Below are 25,373 nucleotides of genomic sequence, written 5' to 3'. Positions count from 1 at the left end.
TTAATGCCTGTTATTTTAGGGTAAGTTTCTGTAATTTAACGGCTGTTATATTTTATGGTAAACTTCTGTAATTTAACGCCTGTTATTTTAGGGTAAGTTTCTGTAATTTAACGGCTGTTATATTTTATGGTAAACTTCTGTAATTTAACGCCTGTTATTTTAGGGTAAGTTTCTGTAATTTAACGGCTGTTATATTTTATGGTAAACTTCTGTAATTTAACGGCTGTTGTTTTACGGTAAGTTTCTGTAATTTAACGGTTGTTATTTTTTATGGTAAACTTGTGTAATTTAACGGCTGTTATTTTACGGTAAGTTTCTGTAATTTAACGGCTGTTATTTTTTATGGTAAACTTCTGTAATTTAACGGCTGTTATTTTACTTTTTTCTGGTGCTCCAGCTTTTTTTATATAGTTTATATGAAAACATGACGCGGTTTAGAAAATAAGAATTAATAAAAAAAAATGGCACTTTTGGTAAACAACTGGAAAAACAATAAAGAACGCCTGTGCTTTTTTCTATACAATGATAAATATGTATAGTTGTGTAAGTGTACTGCTGTATGTCTTAACCACTAACAAACTTATATATAATTCTCACATTTTAGGTTTAACGTTTGCAATCAACAGGAAAAGTGCATGTGATAACAACATCAATACCCCAGAAACAATACAGTGATGTGCCTCATTGAAGACTGAGATTCATCATCATGGATTGAGGCCTGTTCCATTCATTCCAGCCAAGGAAAGTCAATTTGGTTCAATTCAGAATTCAGTTTTGACCCGGTAGATCTTTACATGGCATTCCTTCTATTCGTCTCTTTAATCAAATCTCAATTCAACCTCCTGATACTGCACGGAAATAAATCGGATTCACAGAGAGGGAGTCATTTAGGCTGAACGTTTCCTTGTGATTTGGCTTTGGTGACTGACTGTCATAAATAAGTGTAATATCTTAATTCCCTTTGGTGGGGTTCATAAAGAAGGGAAAGGAAGAAACAGAAAGATGTAGTGAGGTCTGCCAAACCTATTTCCAGTGCTTGGGATAAAGTAAACGCAACACTATTTTTAAAACCGCACAAAACCCAGAGTGAAGACAAACATGCAAAATCGTGTGCTCTCCGTCTTGCTGAGCATTTTCACACTTAGCCCTTAAGGCAATGTTTTATTTTTGGTAGCCAAGCGGGCCGACTGTCTCAGGAAGTAGCCTGAATAGTCTGAATTCCATTTGTTGTTTTTTTATATCTGCAGCAATGTTTACTTTTCAAGACATTTTTTTTAGACATCAGCAGAAATTGGTGGAAAAGACAGAACAGCTCAACAAAACTCAACGACCTATCAACATTTTTGTTATTTACTAAACATCTGAAATTAAACCACAATTTTTTAAATCTGCATCTTGGAATTTTGCTTGCCACTAGGGGCACCAGTCAGCATTACAAAAATAAAGATTTTATTTTCCAAATCCTACATTCCCCTCCATCTGCCATTGGTCAGAGAAAAAGGATGTCCCGCTACCATATTTATAGAAATGGTAAAGCCAGTGTTTTAAGTTTTGGAAAGTCACCACACAAATGTAGGACAGTGTTCTCTGCATATCGACTTAGGAAGAAAGAATTACACAGAGCAGCTTTAACAACCTAAAAAAACGGTTTGCATAATGTTTCATACGCCAGACGAGATGCACAGTGTCACATTGTTTCAACTGGAACACATTGTTTTTAATAGTCTAAGACACAGATACAACTCAGGAGGATGTTTAAAGGGGTCATGTGATCTTTTGACAGTATGTAACATACAGTAATCTCTAGTGTTCTCTGAACGTGTCTGTGAAGTTTAAGCTTAAAATATTCTACAAATCATTTATTTTAGCCTGTAAAATTTACTGCTTTTTCGGTGTGAGTTCCATTAAAATTTGTGTGTATCATTACATGCAAATGACCTGCTGTTCCACTTTTAGAAGTGGCAAATTAGGAAGTCATGATTCCATGACTGTAATAATGTATGAAATTGATTTTTTTTCTAAAATATATTGTGCTGGAAAATCACCTTTTTTAATTTTTATTTATTTATTTAATTAAAAGAGCAGTTTATTTTTAATTCATTCATTTTCTTTTTAGCTTATTCGCTTTATTAATCTGGGGTTGCCACAGTGGAATGAACCACCAACTTATCCAGCATATGTTTTACACAGCGGATGCCCTTCCAGCTGCAACTCATCACTGGGAAACATCCATACACACTCATTCACACACATGCACTATGGATAATTTAGCTTACCCAATTTGCCTATACCTCATATCTTTGGACCTGTGGGAGAAACTCGGAGGAAACCAACACTAACACAGAGAGAGTATGCAAACTCCACACAGAAACACCAACAGATCCAGCCGGGGCTCGAACCAGCGACCTTCTTGCTGTGCTACCCACTTATTTCGGTTAGAATAAAAGCAGTTTTTAATTTTTTAACCACAATTTTAATGTCAAAATTTTTAGCCTCTTTAACCTGCCTAGTTAAATTTATTAACCTATTTAGGCCTTTAAATGTCACTTTAAGCTCTATAGAAGTGTTTTGAAAAATATTTAGCAAAATATAATGTACTGTCATCATGGCAAAGATTAAATAAATCAGTTATTAGAGATGAGTTATTAAAACTATTATGTTTAGAAATGTGTTAAAAATCTTCTCCATTAAACAGAAAATGGGGGAAAAATAAATGGGGGCTAATAATTCAGGGGCTTCAATAATTATGATTGCAAATGTGAGGGAGAATTGGATCAGGTTGTTTTAGGCTGGTATGAATCAGCCTTCTCTTAATAAATCAATTTGTGGGTCAATTTGAGCTTTGTAACTTTGCAGATCTTACAATTACAGTACACCAACAGCTGCATAACAAACTGAAGAAAATCACAATATGACCCCTTTAAAATCTTCCCACACCACTCACAAAGCGCTCCATTTAATGACATTATCTTTGTCCCAATTCAGTGTTGACATACATAGCATGATTGGTGATTAGATTATCTGCTTTGGACATCTGTCTTGAAATGTTTGTGACAAATCTAGCAACAACACCAGGCTTCCCGACTTGTTTGCATCTACTTTCTCTTAACTCGACAAAAATGTCTAGTAACAGATGGGTATCATCTATTAAAATGCAGTGAAAGTGCATACAAACTGATCAACAGACAAAAAAAAACAGTTTGCTTTGAACCACCAAATTGTCTTCCCCAATGGATGGTTTGTGAAACGACCTCTTCTTCTCTGTTACACGCACAGCCATACACCATTTATCTGACAGACTCTTTCCTGAGGTTTTATCTATCTCTCCCACCCTCACACTCACACACATGGATTCTTTAAACAACCAGGATGCGTCAGTTCTCCTGTTGAAAAGGGGGAATGGGATTTACAATTAAAGCTCACCACATGAATAACCAATACAAGGCCACAAACACACACACACACACACACAATGTACACCATGGCAATATGGTCAACCATAGCTACTGTCCAACCACCACATCTGTTTCCGCGACTTCTTGTCTCCATGGCAGCCACCACACATCCGTTAGTCATATAAATTCCCTTGATGTACTTTCCTATCTGTCGGAATGGAGGAGTGAACCCTTTCCCACTCAAGATATATGCGTCCGCCATTGAGGATATGCTGGTCTGTCTGTTCCATCAGGGGTCACTGTCTCGCATTGACCTGTTAGGCTTGGCTAGAAGGGGCATAAACATCATTGTCATCTTTGCAGAAGGGAGAAACTAAACTCCTCCTGTTGACCCGACAGACCAGAATTCCCCCGGTGCATCTATATTTGAGGCCCCAGCATTGAACCCTGACACTATGGCTTTGAGCAAGTTTCTCCTCTCTACCTCCGGTCCACCGGAGGGAGCACTCACACTTCATCAACTCAAGCACTGCTTGCTGAGGGCGAGCCCGGTCGCTCAGGGTGTGTTTGTGTCGAGGCAGAGATGTTGGTGAGGAGTGACGACAGGAGTCGAGGTAGATGGGAAGTGTTGTCCAGACGTGCCACTGCTTCTTCCGCTCATGGCTGCGGTGAGAGTCTCCAGGCTTCTTAAAGAGTCTCCGTGATTGGCTGGCTTGAAGGATGAAGATGTCACATCTGCTGATTGGCTGAACCCATTTTGCTTGTCCACCGTGTCATCTCCTGGAGGTCTGTAGAGAGGGCTGCCTTCAGACCTAGAGTCCGAATTGGAGTTCCCGCCAAAATCAAACTCCTCAAACACTCCGATCTCACCTTGAGATGATGGGTAATATGACTTGGAAAGGTTGGTAGCACTTGGGGCATCACTTTCAGAGACAGTACCACCCAGATTGGTGGTGGGATATGAGTATCCCACAGCTGGAAGAGGGTTAGGTGGAGTTACACCTGTGGGCAGGTATGCTGGAGGAGGACTGTAGCCTGCAGGAAGAACAGCTTGTGAGGGGTAACGGGGATTCGGATAGCTGTACGCAGACAGATTTGGTGAGCTGTTAGCACTGTAGGCTGAGACTAGGCTAGGATGGGAAGGTGTAGGGTGGAATAGGGGACCCCCGTAAGGCCCTACAGGCTGGAGGAAGGGAGCGCTATAGGGAGTGCTGCTGTATTCCTGATTGCCTGTCTGACTGTTACAAGTACTGCTTGAAAAACAAGGTTCCGGAAGACTCCCGTTGCCTAAAACCGGAGAGTTGCACGCGCTGACGGACACATCCGACACACTCAGCGGCGCTTTAGGAAGAAGTTCAGGTATGCAAGCTAAAGGAGGATAGACACCCTCCAGCCAAGGTTCAGCCTCCAGCTTTCGTCCATTAAGAAGGGGGGACCCGTTATTCACAACACCAGGTCCCCTTACGCTAACAGAGATGGCCGTGTCAGGATATCCCATAAGTCCACTCTCACAAGGTAGATCCAGAATAGCAGAATATCTCTCTGCATACCTCTTGAGCAGGTTAGAAGCGGTCAGAGCTGAAATGTCATCATTTGCCCATGAATGCTGGTACGCTGCGGCTGAGGTCGAACCGGTTAGCCTCGGATCCCGAAGCGCTTCGATCTTATGCCCTGGTGAACGAGTGGTGGAGGTGATGTCATAGTGTTGCTCCGCCCACTGGGACTGCTCAGGGCTCCACTGCATGGTCACGCCTACAAGCAAAAGAGTACACTTTGGGTCAGTTCAAACATATGGAAGTTTATAGAAAATTAGGAAGTGTAAATCACAATGACAGCTTCAGCTTCACAAACTTGCTGATCAATATGCATACATGCTGTAATATTTATGTAACAAAAAAGACTCTAATTATCCTTATTATTCTAACTTTTTTCAGGGCAATTTGAATTGAGTGTGCTGCAAAAACACAGCAGAGAGAAAATTTGAGCAATTTAGGTTAATTAGCATTATTAGAAAATTACAGCAGTTCCAGATAATGACCAATTTTGCATAATCATCTTGTCAAAAAAAAAACATTAGGATAAAAATAATTTCACAAAAGTGAATAATATTATAAAATATTGAAAGACAAAAGCAAGTACAGTCTCCTTTTTTAAAGCAGCCATTGGATCCGTTTTGCGATCTTCAGATTGACAGTGAAATTCAGCTACATGTGTACTGGTAGATCTGGATTCACCCCCACACACGCATCAAGAATAGCTATGATGATATCATTAAGGTCTGATACTGAGATACACCAGAAGGCTTCATCTCAAGTGAATAAAATAAAAGCTCTTTAATGTAATCAAGGAACCTCATATTACACCCTCTCCGTCTCTTTCTCAGTTTCATTGACTCACGCACGTCGTACGGGAACATAATATTTCAGCATACTGTAATAATGACTGATCAATAATGCAGCTCTCGGCATTAGCAACTGAACCCGACAACAGATGTTACCCCTAAAAATACTGTATCTGCTTCGCTCATAAAGCACGCGACTTAAGATTTTAGTTTATGAAACAAAGAGCTTCTCTTCTGCATTGAACTTTGGCATATGGCAGTAGAGAGAGAGAGAGATTGAGGGGAGAGAATGGATAAAGAAAAGAAAGAAAGAAAGAGACAGAAGTTGTCCCTAGCTATAAAATATTACACATAAAGCACTTCTAAGATGAAGTAACACTGAATTTCCTCTGACCTTGCTATAGTACAATAGATTAGCAAAGCCTTGTGCATCAGAAACAATCCGATGTTTTGTTGAAGCCAAATAAAATACAGAAACAGACACACAATCTTTATTACAGCAGATGGATATTGATTTTGGCCTGATGGAGCCGAATTTACATGTTCTATCCATCTCAATTAAAAACTGCCCAATTACATTCAATTCTATCAAGCAGCAAATCCTCCTGATCGATACATGCAACTTGAGGTCAGTCAGCGTGCTCTCATGGGAAAACACTGCAAACACACACACACAAACTGGCGCCGTTCCCCTGGAAAGACTTTAACTGACATAAATTAAGCTTTGAAAGTCACTCATCACACCCGTTACATGAGTAATCGCTTTAACTGTGCAGAACTAAAGTTGTCCTGTTTAGCAGACACTAAAACCAAAGCAACTTACAATACAGCGTACAAATCACACTAATGGCAATTAGCTGGACAGGTGGCTGAGAAATGATATGATAAAAGAAGAAGAGCATAATAAAATAAAATGACGGATGATCAAAAGCAATATCAATAACGCATCTGAAAAGATGTCTTTTAACAGCTTTCTAATTACTTGTTTTATTTTAACGGTTGAGGTTAGCACGTTATAATAGTCGTCGTTAATTCCGCATTTAATTCTCGGCTTTATGTTCACCTATAAAAGCAGATACACAAGAAAATGCTAAATCTGCAAAAGTAGTTGGCAGCAGGCCACATTAACTGAGGTATCATTCATGTCTGTGGCAGAAATGAAAATAAATGTTAATTAACTATTAATTTACTCACTCTCAGAACATGCAAGATGTATCAATAAACATTTTTCAGCTGAAACCATTGTTCTATGATTTAATGGAATCAGTATCAAATCAATACAGAGATGGCCAGCTTTTGACACAGCATTTGCCCCAAACTAAATAGACACTAAAGTCTTGAAGTTTGGAATTAGCAAGGACTTACAGCATACTGCACTTTTCTACATAATGGAAGTGTTAAGGATTTTTAAACTTTCAAGAATGAAAATTCACTGAGTGATCATGACTTTCATAGATACAGTTGAAACCAGATGTTTGCATACACCAAATAAAAAGACACATAACCATTTTTAAAAAAGTCAGATTTTAATGCGACTAAACTTTTTCTCTTTTAGGTAAGTTAGGATCATCAATTTTTTTTGTTATGGTTAATAGCAGAATAATGAGAGAGATATTTTGTGAGAAATTGTAATGACTTTTCTTGAAAGTTAAGTTTACATACAATAAGATTATTATGCCTCTGAAAAAGCTCAGATGATGGTGTCGAGGTTTTGGAAGTTTCTGATTGGCTAATTGACAACATTTGAGTTAATTGGAGGCACAACTGTAGGATAGTATTTAAGGAAAACCTCAAACACACTGCCTCCTTGTGTGACAACATGGGAAAATTAACAAGCCAGAATCAACAAAAAAGCCAGATTACAATTTGCTAAAGTACACTGAGAAAAAGAATAATTGTTGGTGACGTGTTCTGTGGTCTGATGGAACTAAGATTGAACTGTTTGGCCATAATGACCAGTGTTACATTTGGAGGACAATGGGGAAAGCTTACAAGCCTAGGAACACCATCCCAACTGTGAAGTATGGGGGCGGCAGCATCATGTTGTGGGGCTGTTTTGCTGCAGGAGGGACTGGTCCACTTCACAGCATAGATGGCATCATGAAGAAAGAACATTATGTAGAAATACTGAAGTAACATCTCAAGACATCAGCCAGGAATTAAAACTTGGCCACAAATGGGTCTTCCAAACAGACCATGACCCTAAGCATACTGCCGAATTAGTTAAAATGTGCTTTAAGGACAAAAGAGTGAATGTTTTGGAGTGGCCATCACAAAGCCCTGATATCAGTCCTATAGAAAATTTGTGGGCAGAGTTGAAAAAGCTTGCACAAGCGAGACAGTCAATAAATCTGACTCAATTACACCAATTCTGTCAGGAGGAATGGGCCAAAATTCCTTCAAACTATCGTGAGAAGCTTGTGGAAGGATACTCAAAACATTTGACTAAAGTTATACAGTTTAAAAGCGAAAAAAATACCCAGGAAATTTATGTAAGCTTTTGACTGTCTAGAAATTAATAAAAAATTCTTTAAAAATTCTCTCATTATTCTGGCAATTAGCAAAAGTAAATCATTTAGGTAATCATTTCGAACCTAAAATAGTAAATGTTTAGCATGATTTACCATCAGACATTTTTTCAAAAATGGTAATGTTTAGTGTGTATGTAAACTTCTGGTTTCAACTGTATTTACAGATAAAACACAAAATTAAAAACATTAGAAACGAAAGAAAAACATATTACAATACAATAAATACAGTATCTTCTTACGATATTTATCTTAGCTTATAAAGGAGCCAACATGACCAAAATAATTAGAAAATTATATAAAAGTCTACAAGATGATAAATTGGCTCAAAATCACCAAAAACAATACTTTTGAATGCAAAAGTTCATTCATTCATTTTCTTTTCATCTTATTCCCTTTATTAATCTTGGGTTGCCACAGCGGAATGAACCTCAAACTTATGCAGCATATGTTTTTATGCAGCGGATGCCCTTCCAGCTGCAAGCCAGAACTGGGAAACACCCATACACTCTCGCATTCATACACTACAGACAGTTTTGTTTACCCAATTCACTTATAGTGCATGTCTTTGGATTGTGGTAGAAACCAGAGCACCTGGGGGAAACACACGCGAACACAGGGAGAACTTGTAAACTCCATACAGAAATGCCAACTGGGCCAGCGGGCACTCGAACCTGTGACTTTCTTGCTGTGAGGTGACTGAGCCACCGAGCCGCCAATTATAATATATTGTAATTAAAAACATGTTCTAATTTAATATATAGTACAATCTCCATAAACCCACTCAGTTTTACTTTAAAAATGACCATTATTGATATGAATGAGCCTTCACATGCAAAAATAAATTTTAATTCCTAACCCAGAGAATGAACAATGCCAAGCAGCAGCAATTATGACTAGACTAGACTGTAAAACAAGCATAGAGGATGAATATGTCGTCTAAAATGAAGCCCCAATTACAAACCACATCAGTCAGACCTCTTGAGATAAGTGCAGAAATTCCCCAAACAGCGCATGAAGGGTTCTTCATAAGAATTACACACTAACTTCAACTGGCCTACAAGAGGAAGATAAAGTACTGTTCATTATGGAGAGAGGGATTTATTTCTCTGGCTGGATTTGCCTGTGTTACATGAGTCTGAAGGTAAAAGTGATGTGAAGATATTAGCTGTGGTTTGCTGGAATGATCTCTTAAATGTTCTTCTATCCTACAAAACTACCAGGACAATCCCATTAGCTGCTGATCTACTGTGTGTACTTTTGTTTGTGTAAAAGAGTGTGTGTTGCTGCTTCAGAGAATGACTTTCTGTTGTTCCAATATACCCACTGGCTACAAATCCTCCGGCCAATCTCACATACACACATAAATACACACAGACACACACATACATAAATAAACACACACACACACACAATTTAAAGGCAGATGTTTCATTAACTGGTTTCAGAAGCAGGCGTCTTTACTTCATCGACTGAAACTTTGTCAGTGGAGCTTCTATTTACACAATGCTTACTATGTGTGTATTTATGCATGTGCGCAAACGCATATAGACCCCTATTTAAAACCAGAAGCACATCGACTGACAGATACACTCACTTTTCCTAAGTGAAATCTCAGGTTTCGCTGTCAGCAAAATCAATACATCACGCAGTCTCAGTCACACACACACACACACACACTGCATCCATAAAATGCTTTTATTGAGTAATTAAACAACCATTACTGTCGCCGACAGCAAAACAGTAAAACGGATAAAGCTCTTCAAAGAAAGATATAGACAAAAATACTTACGCACAAACTTATCCAGACTACTGATCTCAGTAAGTGACGAGTATTTCAAATTAATTTGTATATTAATTACAAATATAAGAGAAAGACCCAATAGTCGTTTGCACAAACAATTCAGTCCAAACTGTTATTTTAATGACAAATGAAACCATATTACAGAATATTACAGCTATTTTAGATCAGATCAAGTCTTTAAAAATGATATCAAACAGTTACAGATGTTTATGGCAGATTATGTCAGAAAATGTCATTAAAATGATCTAATCTGAATCTCTAATATGTGTTCTTGTAGTCAAACAACCAGCACGCAGAGTTGTCAAAAGAAGTAAACAGCAAGCTTTGTCTTTGAGTCCGAGCTTCGTTTTTAACAGCAGGATAGATTTAACCTTACGAACACTGCAAAAAATGCTTCACAATTCCTTCATGCTGTCCCAACACAAATCAATAAAGTTAACTAAATTGTTTTTACAAATTTAAGTGGATTGAACATTAAACAATTACGTTGTCACAAAAAAAAACTCAAGGATTGTGTTGACTGAGCTCATTTTAAATAAGTAGTTTGAACAAGCAGCAAAAACATTTTTTTGAGTGATCTTCAAACACTCATGAAAAAGATTGTGCGTTCAGCTAAGTAATTTGGCATTTATGTCACGCTATTAATGTAAACAAAGCTCACAATGAACACTTTTGTAATTCCTTTAAATATTTCCTAAGTTTATTAATGATTGTTTTAGGTTTAAGTAGTATTAGTAAGGAATTGGATGCAAGCAGGGTATGGCTGTTTGTAATGCATACAGCGCCATCTACTGTTAAAAATAGCGATGGAGTTTGAAAATCTCTGAACCGTTGCAGTTTCGATTTCCCAAATGATTTTTCACAACAGCTCTAACAATAGCTGCAATAATATATTTCTAAAAAAAAAGTTCTAAATATATAAAGATTGTCCATTACTATAACAATAACCACACAATGGAAAAATATTGTTGGAACTACTTTCACAATTTATGATTTTCAACTAACAAACAATAAAAACACAAACAGCCAATTACAAATCATCCTACTTTAGGGATCTTGAGCATTTAAAGCTGCAGGCTACAAAAGTGCAGAACACGTTGTGAATTTTATTTATAAAGTAATTTCGAGGATCACGTGCTTATGATTGCTTGCGGTTGGTCCCGCATTATTCAATTCATGGTTCACCAATCAGACAATTCCTAAGTCACCATAAATACCCTAAGTTCCATATGACAGCCATCTTCGTTTTGAAGAATCCCCCCTTCCACATCTACACCTCCTCCTTTCCTAGATGGGTGGCAAGGTGGCCCCTTAGCACTGTTGCCTCACAGCAAGAACGTCACTGGTTCTAATCCTTACCAAGCCAGCCGATGTTTCTGTGCAAAGTTTAAACGTTCCCGTGCTCACGTGGGTTTTCCTCAGGTTCCCCGGTTTGCTCCCACCATCCAAAAACATGCAACTTAAGTTAATTGACTAATCCAAATCCTCACCATAGACATGCTCCTAGTAAGTAGTTATATTTTAAAAACAATCACTATCTGTTCAGTAGCTACTACAGCAGGGCAGTTCTCGAGATCTACCTGAGCTCAAACTCCCCTCTCGCCTTGCAAATGGGAGGGAGCCCCGGGCTCGAGGATCTTATGAGCTCAGGGCTCTCTCCCAGGACAGCATGCCAAACAAGCTTTAAAATCAATCATCAGCTAAGTGTGAACTATATAACAATAATAAAATAATAACAATGAACTGCGATTAATCCTTGTGTGCTGTTGGGGATGTTTTCATCCACTCTGGGGTGATTTTGGCCTTAATATGGCCCCAATGTTCTCTGTGTTTCAGCAAATGGAATGATTTTTGTTGACACCTTATATTTTGGGAAAATGCTTTTAAAATGTTCACAAATTTAACAATACATTTTTCTGGGCGAAAAGAGAAGTCAATTTGAACAGTACACAAGGGTTAATTATGTACTGGTGTAGATATTTTTATCGGTGTAGATTTTGCTGTTGGGTCAGATATAATTAAAATATTTTACCATATACAGTTGAAGCCAGAATTATTAGCCCCCCTGAATTATTAGACCCCTTGATTATTTTTTCCTCCAATTTCTGTTTAAAGGCGAGAAGATTTTTTTCAATACATTTCTAAACATAATAGTTTGTTCCGTAGACTATCGAAAAATAATTAGCTTAAAGGGGCTAATAATTTTGACCTTAAAATGAGTTTTAAAAAATTCATAACTGCTTTGATTCTAGCTGAAAATAAAACAAATAAGACTTTCTCCAGAAGAAAAAATATTATCAGGCATACTGTGAAAATTTCCCTGCTCTGTTAAACATAATTTGGGAAATATTAAAAAAAATGTAAAAAAAATTCAAAGGGGGGCTAATAATTCTGACTTCAACTGTAGTTCAATTGTTCTAGTCCTAGAATATTATTGTATGTTATACTTCTATGGTGCTATAAAGGTGCTTATTTTTGGCTTTTGAAAGTCCCTGGTCACCATTTATTTTCACTGGATGGAAAAGAGCAGCCTGACTGCCTGATGGAGGAAAGAAAGTCATAATTTTTTGGATGAGCAATGACACAAGCCACAGTACTGTACAGATCGAAATCATATTATCCATCTAAAAATAAAGCAGAGAATACATTTGGTACAAAACCTCACTCTTTCTACCAGACACAAAGGCCACACTTTTCTGTCTGTGTGTGAGTGTGTGTATTTGTGTGTTAGCTGGCGTGAACAGTTCTCCTGTTGTGCCAGGCTGTTTGACCATTGTAAGAGTGGCAGGGTGGAAGCCCTCTAATTCTTCTTTAATGTGAATGAGCCATTCAATCTCAACGTCCTCTCTTCAAAAAGCCTGACTTTCAGCCCTGGCCTGCTGAGCGCTGCAATAGAGAGAAAGAGAAAGAGAGAGAGCCGCAGACAAGTATAAGAAAACGGAGCCTCAGTGGCGAAAGGTCTACGAAAGTTTAAGCTCAGAGTCTGAAACAAAATTGTTGTTTTGTAGAGTCACTGGAAAATGATGCAGAAAGGTTAAGAGACCACCGAATTCGAATTTAAAGTTGAACCCAAACACCGAATACAGCGCCAAGTGCATGAAGTTTACATTACTGAAGTCCATTTTTGGGGGGGGTTTGGGGAGCTACACACAGGGCTGGGCGATATTGCAAAAAAAATATCACGATATGTTTCATATAATTCGATATCAATAATTATTGAATATTAAAAAAAATCTATTTAGGAATAATTGGATTATTTTTATTCGTCCACTTTATTTTAATTTACCAACATTACTCGACCAACAGTTTTAAGAGTCAAATACAAAAATGTTTAAACTAAATATCTCATATCTTTATAATAAAATAGACATAGCTGTTAAAGAGACTCTTTAAAATTTAAAAATAAAATGTTACAAACTGTGTGCAGTGGTGAAGTGTAAACGCTGAACAATTAAAGCAAACTTTAAGCTGTTAATAATAGTAATAATAATACAGTAAACCTCAAACTCTGTCAACAACACTATGATAATCAAATCTGAGCTTTCAAGTAAAGGCACCAACCATCATTATTCAAATACATACTGAATATTACAAATTGTGAAGTTGAATGACTATATTACCCCCTATGCTAAAAGCTCTTTCAGACTAGGGCTGCTCGATTTTGGGAAAAATCATATTCACGATTATTTTGGTCATAATTGTAATCACGGTTATTTAAAACGATTACTGTTGAAGTCAAAATTATTAGCGCTCCTGGGAATTTGTTTTTTTTTTAAATAAATATTTCCCAAATGATGTTTAACAGAGCAAGGAATTTTAACAGTATTTCCTATAATATTTTTTCTTCTAGGCTTATTTGTTTTATTTTAGCTAGAATAAAAGCAGGTTTAAATATTTTGAAACCCATTTTAAGGTCAATATTATTTGCCCCCTTAAGCAATATATTTTTGATTGTCTGCAGAAGAAACTACTGTTATACAATGAACTGCTTATTTACCCTTATTACGCCTTTGAATTGCACTTTAATGTGAATGCTTGTATTTAGAAAAATATCTAGAAAAATATTATGTACTGTCTTCATAGCAAAGATAAAAGAAATCAGTAATCAGAAATGAGTTATCAAAACTATTATGTTCAGAAATAAGTTTAAAAAAAATCTTCTTTCCATTAAACAGAAATTGGGCAGGAAAAGGGTTGCTAATATTCAGGAGGGCTAATAATTCTGACTTCAATGTTTACATACAGTTATTTTCCTCCCTGCAAAGGAAAGAGAAATAAATACAACAGAATAAAAATATGAAACAAACTGTGCTTTTAGCATCTTCACAGTAAGAATAAAACTTTAGCTACAAAAATCCTTCAGTCAAGAGCAGAGGGATTTTCTTGTTTTGTTTGATTAATGATAAAAAACAACATCGCGCGCTGTCTCTTTAATGGTTTCTCTTTCACGTGTCTTTTGATCCTCAACTTGTTTGTTTATTACACAAATGAGGGTTAATATGAATAATCACTAAACACTGCGTTTTGACACCTATTTGACCATTAAAGTGCTCACATTAAGATGACTTTAGATGTCTGCGCCTCGTCCATTTCGCGAGGTGCGCGATATGGCACTAGGCACAAGTATAATTCCAGCTTTAGTGTGCGAATGAGAACAAATGCTGAACGGCCGCATGCTTCTGGCTGTGTGCGCGTGCCGCACAAACATAAGCATGTGGTCTTTCGCGCTTTTAGGAGCAACAGATGTAAAGAGGGTGGTATATGATGCAATAATCGTTTCTCTCGATCAATGCTTTTTCATAATCGTTTGAAGCCAAAATCGAAATCGGATTTTCGATTAATTGCACAGCCCTAAGGGTTTTAGTGGCTTGGATGCACAAGAAAAGAAACCAGAAAGCCACTCTAGCGACATCCTTTTTTTTTACCATCTCCTCACTGCTGCTACCAACTGAAGTCATTTTTGCATGTGTTGTTATTCTGACCTGAACTGACAAGTGCGTGGATTAGGCATGGGACGATAACCGTTTTCAAGGCATACCAAGGTTTGAAAAAGTCAAGATTTTAAAACCGTCAAAATTTTCTGCAATACCGTTCCTAAAGTATGTGTATGTGTATTTTGCAATAAGAAAATGCAACACTTCAGCTTTAATTCAAACTAATCAGACTGAATCAAACATTTCAGACATACATTTTTAGCAGGAAAAACGCCTGATAAATGCAAGTCTGCGACAGACGAGGCGACTCTATTCTTTCGCTTCCACCCCCTCCTCTTTTTCTGCAGATAGATTATTTAAAACCTCCATAAAAGACATAGCTGAGACTTAAATCACTTTCATATCTCTCTAAACGAGAGACGAACGCCTCGCATGTCAATGACCAATTCAATTCCACACGCCATTTTCCTCTGCTAATTAACACAGTAGCGTGTTCATTTAGAGACACAATGCGGAGCAGTGGGCCGGGGCAGGCTGGGCGGCCGCACGCCGTCTGCTGCTGACATCGGCCTTTAATAGGGCTTTAGCATATTAAACAGCTCAATCATCCTTCATATGCGCACACACACACGCACACACCCTGACTACAGGGATGCACTGGTCTTCTCTGTAAGATATGAGAGAAATAGGAAAGTATGGGAGAGCAACTGTGTGAGAAAGTTCACATTTGTCACTTTCCTCTTGTCGCTACTTTAAGTGTCTTTAAATGTGTGAAGGCAGGGATGTTGTGAATGAAAAAAATTGTGGTGATGGGGAGATAATTTAATCATGAACACTGTCAACACTAAACTTTTAACACAATCTGATTGTCGAAACCAAAGAGGGATAAATGAGAAAAGCAGACTATTAGGAGATCTTGCATATGTGACTCTGTACCACAAAACCAAAATATACGCTTTTCATTGATGAATGGTTTGTTATGATTGGATAAGATTTTGCCAAGATACTACTATGAACATCTGTGATCTTCAACAAAATAAAAAATAAAGTCTTTAAAGTTTATGTTCTTAGGTGGCACGGTGGTTCAGTGGTTAGCATACCTGCCAACACTTGTCTCTGAAAATCCGGGAGACTTGGGGGTTGGGGATTACACTAATACATTATAGTTTTAAAACGCACACATTCTGATACGGTTATGCCTTCCCTCTACACTACGCCGGAGTTTTCGAGCCCTGAAGACTGAGCTTTTTGAAAATGCTGAAGAGGCCGTTTTCATTTTAAAATGCTGCTGCTTTATGTCGGTGTGGATGTGGGAAAACAAAGACAACTGAAAAATAAGACGTGGCTGCAGACATTCACCTGTCTAATTGGGGCTTTTTCCTCAATAGTAAGTAGCCCACGCACAGTTGGGTCTTGCATTCTCTCCTTGTAAATTCAGACTTCGCAAGTTTGATATGAAAAACAAACTCCCAAGGACACGTCGGGTAAATCTTCAAAGGAAACAGTGTAGGCTACTTTATAACCTCATTCACATCACCCTGGTTATATTGTTTCCCTTTCTTTTTTTTCTTTTCCTTTTTTATTAAAGATTTATTTTTGGCCTTTATTGGATAGGACAGTATTGAGACAAGGCGACGCAGTGTCGCAGTGGGTAGCACGTTCGCCTCACAGCAAGAAGGTCGCTGGGTCGCTGGTTCGAGCCTCGGCTCAGTTGGCATTTCTGTGTGGAGTTTGCATGTTCTCCCTGCGTCCGCGTGGGTTTCCTCCGGGTGCTCCGGTTTCCCATGCGGTACAGGTGAATTGGGTTGGCTAAATTGTCCATAGTGTATGAGTGTGTGTGTGGTGTGTGTGTGTGAGAATGTTTCCCAGAGATGGGTTGTGGCTGGAAGGGCATCCGCTGCGTAAAAACTTGCTGGATAAGTTGGCGGTTCATTCCGCTGTGGCGACCCCAGATTAATAAGGGGACTATGCCGACAAGAAAATGAATGAATGAATGAATGAGTATTGAGACTGGAAGCAAAGTTGGAGATAGAGATGGGTGTAGGAATATGTCCTTAAGCCGGGATTTGAACTCGGGATGCCCTGACTTGCTACTGCACCATGTGTCGGTGCTCTAACCACAAGGCTAATGATATAAGAACTGTCAATTTTCATTTTGATATTAGCAACTAAACAGACACCAAAAATGTTGGGGCATCATGTAGCGCAATATTTATATGTCCATCATTTTCACTGTACATTTTCACAGTACATTTTCACCTATAACATTACTGCCTCCTTTTATTTTCAATGAAAATGCAAAACATACTCTCTCTTTTGCTACATATCAGTTTTAATAATCTATAATAGCCATTATAAAAGTGTAACGTACAATTAATGGAAATAAATGCAATCAGTCAAATGTGCAAAATCAGTGTACGTGCTTACATAAATCAATATATTACCTTATCTTTATCTTTGCACTCGGCCAAAACATGTTACCTGAGAACAGTAGATTCAAAAGACCAAAGTCTGGGAATATGTTGTTAGATATAGACAACAAGATGAATTGAATGTCAAGTTTAACAAATATGGTGAGATTAGATCCAGCGGTAGATCCTTAACGAACAGTCCGACGTGCACAGCTCTCATCGCTGCAGTGCATGCCAGAGTGTGTGTGTTCGGTCACGTGATGTGCGTTTTCAGCAGTGTAGTGTAGACAGAGAGTTATTCAGAAACGCTGAATGAAACGCAAGTGTGGACACGGATTGTTTTTATTCTAAAACGCCATTTTAAAACTAAAACGTATTAGTCTAAACAGGGCCTGAATAACACTGTTGAGAACCGGGTTAGTATCTGTATTGTGGTGTTTGTAACTGTAGTATGGACTGGGTTTCGGCAGGCTGATGCAATCGGATATATCTAAATTCATATATATCATATACCAAAGTTGGAATCTGGGGGTGTTACCTAAAAATCTGAGGACCAGGGGGGTGGATGGGGCAGGGGGTTAAATTACAGGAGTTTGGATGAATTAAATTGGCTGTAGTGTATGAGTGTGTGTGAATGTGAGAGTGTATTGGTGTTTCGTATAAACATACGCTGGAATAGTTGGTGGTTCACTCCGCTGTAGCGACCCCTGATAAATTAGGGACTAAGCCAAAAGAAAATGAATGAATGAAGGTTTTTGCACTTATTGTGTTTATGTTCCAAATTATGTTCTAAGCAATGCTTATTAGTGTTACTACTTAAAAATGTATATTTCGATATATTTACAGCTGTAAATTTACAATATATCTTCTATGAAACAAGATCTTTAATACTAATAATTGAATTATTTTTGACATAAAAGTAAAAAAAAAACATAAATTTTGACCCATGCAATGTATTTTTGCTTATTGCTAATAATATCCCCGTGCTACATTGTTTTAGTGGTTCAGGGCCACATATGTTCAATTTATTGCTGGTGTATCCTTTGTAAAGCCAATCACACTTGGTTAAAAAAAATGACCACATTTAATAACTTCCAAATGTTGATTTTAAAGAATTAAGCTACTTTCCAAGCCACATAAAATTAAGGTACCTCTATGTTTTTGCAAATATGTACTCATCTCAATCCGATAAGTCACCAGAGCTCAACACTTACAATGAGCAGACATACAGAATCAGTTGTGCTAGGGCACAGGTGTCAAACTCAGTTCCAAAAGGGCCGCAGCTCTACACAGTTTAGTTCCAACCCTAATTAAACACACCTGATCAAACTAATTGAGTCCTTTAGGCTTGTTTGAAATCTACAGGTAAGTGTGTTGGAGCAGGGTTGGAGCAAAACTGTGCAGGGCTTCAGCCCTCCAGGAATTGAGTTTGACACCCCTGTGCTAGGGAGTGGATTGAATGCATCTATATACTGTATAAAGGAGCTTTTTACGTTTTCAGCAGTTGTACCGATCTTCTATGAATTGATAAATTAAATAAACAACAGACCTTTAAAGCCTATTTTTGTAATGACAGCTCTACACTCACTGGCCGCTTTATTAGGTACACCTTACTAGTAATGGGTTGGACCCTCTTTTGTCTTCAGAACTGCCTTAATTCTTTGTGGCATAGATTCAACAAGGTACTGGAAATATATATATATATATATATATATATATATATATATATTTTTTTTTTTTTTTTTTTTTAGAGATTTTGGTCAATATTGACATGATGGCATCACGCAGTTGCAAATCCATGATGCGAATCTTCCATTCCACCACATCCTAAAGGTGCTCTATTGGATTGGATCTGGTGACTGTGGAGGCCATTTGAGTACAGTGAACTCATTTTCATGCTCAATAAATCAGTCTGAGATAATTTGCACTTTATGACATGGCACGTTATCTTGCTGGATGTAGCCATCAGAAGATGGGTCCACTGTGGTCAAAAAGGGATGGACATAGTCAACAACAATACTTAGATAGGCTGTGGCATTGACATGATGCTCAATTGGTACTAATGGGCCCGAAGTGTGCCAAGATAATATCCCCCACACCATTACACCACCAGCAGCCTGAACCGTTGATACAAGGCAGGATGGATCCATCCTTTCATGTTTTTGACACCAAATTCTGACCCTACCATCGAATCATCAAAGAAGAAATCGAGACTCATCAATCCAGGCAACGTTTTTTCAATCATCTATTGCCCAATTTTGGTGAGCCTGTGCAAATTGTAGCCTCAGTTTCCTGTTTTTAGCTGACAGGAGTGGCACCCGGTGTGGTTTTTTGCTGCTGTAGCCCATCCGCCTCAAGGTTGAACGTGTTGTGCATTCAGAGATGCTCTTCTGCATACCTCGGTTGTAATGAGAGGTTATTTGAGAAGCTGTTGCCTTTCTATCAGCTCAAACCTGTCTGACCTCTGGCATCTTCTTCATTCTGATGCTCACTTTGAACTACAGCAGATTGTCTTGACCATGTCTAAACGCCTAAATGCAATAAATTATTGCCATGTGATTGGCTGATTAAACATTTTTGCTAATGAGTAGTTAGACAGGTGTACCTATTAAAGTGGCCGGTGAGTGTATAATGTAATATAATAATGTACTGCCTTTATAGGCCTATATTTATATATGTTTTTCAATTGACTGACATCACTAATAAACTGGACAACAATCCACTTGTAACAGGAATGTTATTAATAGTTTTCTATTAATGAACATGTAATTAGTTTTAAAATATCACAATTAACCAAAAATGGGGTAATTTTAAGTGAATTCACATCTTATTTCTTCATGTTTGTTTCTGTAGAATATAATTTATTCAACCTCCTTAGTATCACTTACCATCCAATTAGTCTTTTGCGTTTTCTATTTAAATAACAAAAGCTCTAAATTACACATCACTATACAAGAAGTGTAAAGAAAACAACAGAAAAAAAATCTGTAAGTGTATATCAGCAAAGGACTTCGAGTTGACGCCCTCGTCTAAACTAACACTCAATTAATCACTGAGTGGCAACAAAACAAGCGTATGCTTTTTTTGTTTTTGTTTCTTTTTTGTGTCTGAAACGACAGAATTCACAAGCTACCATGTAACACGAATAACCCTTCGCATCTTCCATTAAATAGATGAAGCTCAGAAAAGCCTCTGCTTATCGTTCATCAAGGCCTCTGACATTCACACTTTTTTCTATAGTGAGCACATTTCATAGATAAGTTTATTTATGCTTTCCAAGGCCACAGATACACCTTGAACATTCTTTTCGAAGGATTAAAAGGGATCAAATGAAATAAACAAAAAAGAAAAGCAGCGTTAATTTATTTTAAGCATATAACTTAATCTATTCGGCTAATTTATTCGCATCACAGGATATTGTGATATGTCTGATGATTTGATCATCACAAAATAAGTGATCAGACAGTGAAATTGTTAGCTATAAGCAAGGAAAGACTGTATCTGGTGACTTTTTTCACTATTTCTCTGCAGAACTTTGCAAAAGAAATATCTGCAGATTTATATTCAGAATTGTTTTAAGAGTATGGGCAAAAATACTTTAATTTTTATTTATGGTTTAGAATGCAAATCTTATAAGAACCAATTGTTTGGTAATATAATTTACTACACTTTAAAAATGCAGGCTTCCACAGTTCATGTCCCAACACAAATCGATTAAGTTAACTCAACACTTTTAACAAATTTAAAACATTGGTTGAACATAAAAAATAAGAATTGTATTGTTTCAGCTCATTTATAACATGTAAAAAAAATGTAAAATGTGAAAAAAAAATGTTTTTGCGCATAATTGTTGGTTTCTCGTCTACTAAAGAAGAGAAAATCTTAATTTACAAACTTTATTTTACATAAACAAATAAATAATACATAAATAAACTAAACATTGGAATATTTATTCAATAAAATACCAGAAACTAGTATAAATTATTAAATATTTAATGTACACACATTCACATACACTGTAAAAAAATGCACAATACACAATCAATTTGTGTTGGAACGACATGAATTTTTATTATTATTATTATTATTTTACTTTTTATTTAAGATTTTTCAATATATATTTTTTCAGAACAACCCTTTCCCCAACAACTTGGCCCCTTACAGATGAGGGGATACATACAAAATAATGAAATTATAATAAGTAAATAAAAATCAATTAAATAAAATAAAATAAAAGGCATTGCCATCATAATTACTTTACAGGCAATACATTTGTACATCAAGTTACATTGTGTTGCATTGTAGTTACCTTAAATTACAGTGATGATAGGTTAACCTCTGAAATATACATATCTACATATACATATTTTTCATTATATAGACTTGTTTAAGTCTCTGAATGCACTGAGCCACCTTTGGAGAACTTTCTTCCATCCAATGTACTGTTATCATTTTTTTTTTTTTTTTTTGCAACCAGTAATAATATCCTTTGGACAAATCTTGTTTCTTCATTAAACAGTTCTTTGGACAGTGCTCCCAGTAAGCACATAACTGGATCAAGGGGTATTTCTATATGGCTGATTCCAGCGTTATGGACGTGACATTTGCAGTAAAAATACAAAACATAAATGTACAGAGAAAGTATACGTTAACATTATATTGGAACATCTGTTTATATTTTCCAAAACAACTAGTATGGGATCAAAACATTTCAATCTGTGAACATATTTTCTACTTTAAATGAGGAAAATAAACATGCGTTATCCATGTGACAAAAAAGTCTGCGAGTTTACAGTATACAACATATTTTGTAGAAATTCTGTGAATTAAACTGCACAACCCAAAATAAATAATGCTCATCGAAAGGATAAGAGTTGGCTTTTTATAGAACAAAAATTATTGATTTTATTTTATTTTGACATTTTTGCATTTTTGAGGGAAAAGCATTGTTATGGATGTGACACTTTTTCGTTATTGATGTGAAGGATGTGAAATTGCCATTTGTGTGACTTTGGTAAATCAAAAATAATAGTTTGAAAACATTGACAGAGATATTTTTAAGTATTTTTAAAGCACTTTAAAACACTTCCCTATGCAAAAAAAATAAAAAATGTAGAGATGGTTTAGCTATTTCGGTGAAAACATTTTTCTTTTCATGGCAAGGTTGACATATGCATGGAATTACTCATATATAATATCTATTTCTGGAACAACATGAATTAAGTTTACTTCTTAGTTTTTACACTGCAAAAAAATGCTTTTCTTACTTAGATTTTTCTGTCTTGTTACTAGTCCAAATATCTTAAAGTTCTTAAATCAAGAAGCATTTTCTAGACAAGTAAAACATATTGTCTTGATTTAAGAAATAATATGCCAAAATGAAGTGAGTTTTTCCTTAAATCAAGCAAAATAATCTGCTAATGGGGTAAGCAAAATAACCTTATCACAAATTGAAAAACAAGATTATTTTGCTTACCCCATTGGCAGATTATTTTGCTTGATTTAAGGAAAAACTCACTTCATTTTGGCATATTATTTCTTAAAACAAGACCATATGTTTTGCTTGTCTAGAAAATGCTTCCTGATTTAAGAATTTGTAGATATTTGGACTAAAAACAATACAAAAAATCTAAGTAAGAAAAGCATTTTTTTTTGCAGTGTACAATTTGAAGTGGACTGAACATAAAATAATTAAGTTGTTCCCAAAAATCTCAAGAATTGTGTTGTTTCAGCTCATTTTATTAAGCAGTTTGAACAAACAGCAAAATGTCATAATTGAATCATGCAGGGTCTTTGCACACAGATTCCTTGTTTAGGCCTAGCCATTAGCAGGGCATGTTCAATAAAATCTAAATATTGTGGATTACATCAAATGTCATCGCATTTCTGTTTCGACATGTTTCATCTGGACACACACACAGCTAAACCTCCACACACAAGCAGCAAGACAATAAAACAGACACCCAGAAGTCACTTTGTGATTGATGTGGGCTCACTAGAAAGCATAATAAGAAACATGTGCACATAGTAGTTTAACTGTCCGTTTCTAATTCACAAATGCCCATCACAGTTGTGATTTATTGTGTGCAGTGTGTGTGATTGACTCGGTGACACCACATTCAGACAGATAAACAACACCTCATTCAGACAAGTCGACAGAAATCTGCTCCACCTGACTGAGAGACAGACAGACAGACAAAGAGAGACGAGGACTATTGGAAAAATGGAGTGTTGTCATTTCGCAATACATCAGAGTCCAAATTATGCACATCTAACTAACCGCGCCACTGTGCGCTCACGGCTGATTTCCCGCCAGAATCCCATCACGGCGCGAGCATTTATTACGCGCTCGTGCAGCAGCGGCTCTGCCCGCGCGCCCGACTGGAGATACAGCGCTACATGATTGCGGTCTGTAACCTCCAATCTCAACTCTCCTTCCCCTGACGCGAGCCAGGAAAATGCTATCATAGCACTGAAAATCAATCTGCGTCCCGCACGACCAGTATGAATGAAATATCCGGACGAGAAACAGATTGGAAAAACGTTTGAGCGGGAAAATAAGGGCTATAAATAAAAATAAGGACAAGAGGGGAGACGCGGGATGTTCTAGTACTAAATAAGTAGTTTTATTTAAAAGAGCTGTCTGCTCTCAATCCTGCATGGGTCATTATTATTACACACCTCTCATGGTTTGAACTTTCCTGTCAGCTTTATAATCAAAGCGAGAGCCAATAATTAAAACACAAATGCATCCATCCGCATGATTAGGGGTGACAATTACATTAAACATTCATGCAATTCACGCATTTTCTGATCAAATAGAAATATGACCTACCATATACACCGCTGATCATGTTGCTTGACATCAGCAAGGTGAGACAGAAAGGGGTGGAAGGATCACTTCAATGTTTTCCACAGCGAGAACGACTTTTCCAGTAAGTTGAAGGACACACACCGCATACAAACAGTGTTTTGGGCGGACAAACTGCAGAGAAGGAAAGAAAAAGACATTAATATGATACAGAAGCAAAATGCTTATCAATTGTCATCCTTTAGTCTGCATGTGTAACTTCTCAAGCCTTGCTTGTTAAACATTATATAACGTTGTTATTTTAAAAACATTTTATAATAGTTAAATGTATATAAATTAGCATTTATGCAAACACTGTTTTCAAAGTGCATTTAGAAAAGTCATTTAGCTTAAATGTAAATTAATCCTTATTTATATTTTAAACTAGATTTTGCCTAATTAATATGTTAAAAATAGCTGTTTTTAATTACTTAATAAATAAGCACCCTACAGTAATTATTCAAATATCAGTAACATTATGCATTTATTTAATATATAAATATTTAAACAGTCTTACAATAGAAACATCTTAGCATATAAGTGATATGTAGCCTATAACCTGAAGTCAGAGCTGATGTTTATTTGTGCTGATAAGAGCATGCCTCTCTGTCACACAACACACACGTCCGGATCAACGCTGCCTTATTGCAGAACTCCACTCCAATAATAAAACTTCTCGCCTAGTGCTCAAACTACGATCATTTTTATTCAATTCGAGGCACACTGAACACAAACGCTGTTTTATTTTGTTGTTCAGGCCTGTGTCCGAGTGTCCGAGCGCGCTGTCCGTGCGGTGGCATGGCCCCTCTCTCTCTCTCTCTCCGCGATAAAACGGACAGCTGGTGGACACAAACAAAGTGAAAGATTTACCTGTTCGGCACCGGAGAAAAGCGACAGCGTCCAGCCGTGCTGCTGGGAGCGGAGGACGGGGGTTTACTCCGAGTCGGTGATGTTCTGGAAGGCTTCCAAGTCCGGGCTGGAGAGACTGACCACCATAGATATACTGACCACATCTACTGCCATGTTGGAATTCCAGAACCTCACGCCAGCTGCCGAAAAGAAAGCGGAGAAGCTTCATCTCCTACTGCGCATGCGCTCTCCCCCTCTCTC

General features: G+C 37.1%; 1 protein-coding gene and 1 long non-coding RNA gene across 2 annotated transcripts in view; one reads left to right on the top strand and one right to left on the bottom strand.

Moving 5' to 3' along the window:
* The window catches only part of LOC147843375 (uncharacterized), a 704,457-nt gene that overhangs the window by 114,995 nt on the left and 564,089 nt on the right, over positions 1-25,373 (top strand). The window lies entirely within an intron of this gene.
* LOC101884757 (fidgetin) lies at positions 1,333-25,297 on the bottom strand. The gene is made up of 3 exons (XM_087256826.1): positions 25,134-25,297; positions 24,249-24,398; positions 1,333-5,147 (listed from the first exon to the last, which is right to left on the bottom strand). The coding sequence occupies exons 2-3, from the start codon at positions 24,277-24,279 to the stop codon at positions 3,952-3,954; spliced, it is 1,227 nt and encodes a 408-aa protein (XP_087112952.1). The 5' UTR covers positions 24,280-24,398; positions 25,134-25,297; the 3' UTR covers positions 1,333-3,951.

The sequence above is a fragment of the Danio rerio genome, chromosome 6, assembly GCF_052040795.2.
Source record: "Danio rerio strain M-AB ecotype USA chromosome 6, GRCz13ab, whole genome shotgun sequence".
Taxonomy (NCBI): domain Eukaryota; kingdom Metazoa; phylum Chordata; class Actinopteri; order Cypriniformes; family Danionidae; genus Danio; species Danio rerio.
Note: the sequence above shows the minus strand (reverse complement) of the source record. Positions and strands in the feature narration are given on the sequence as shown.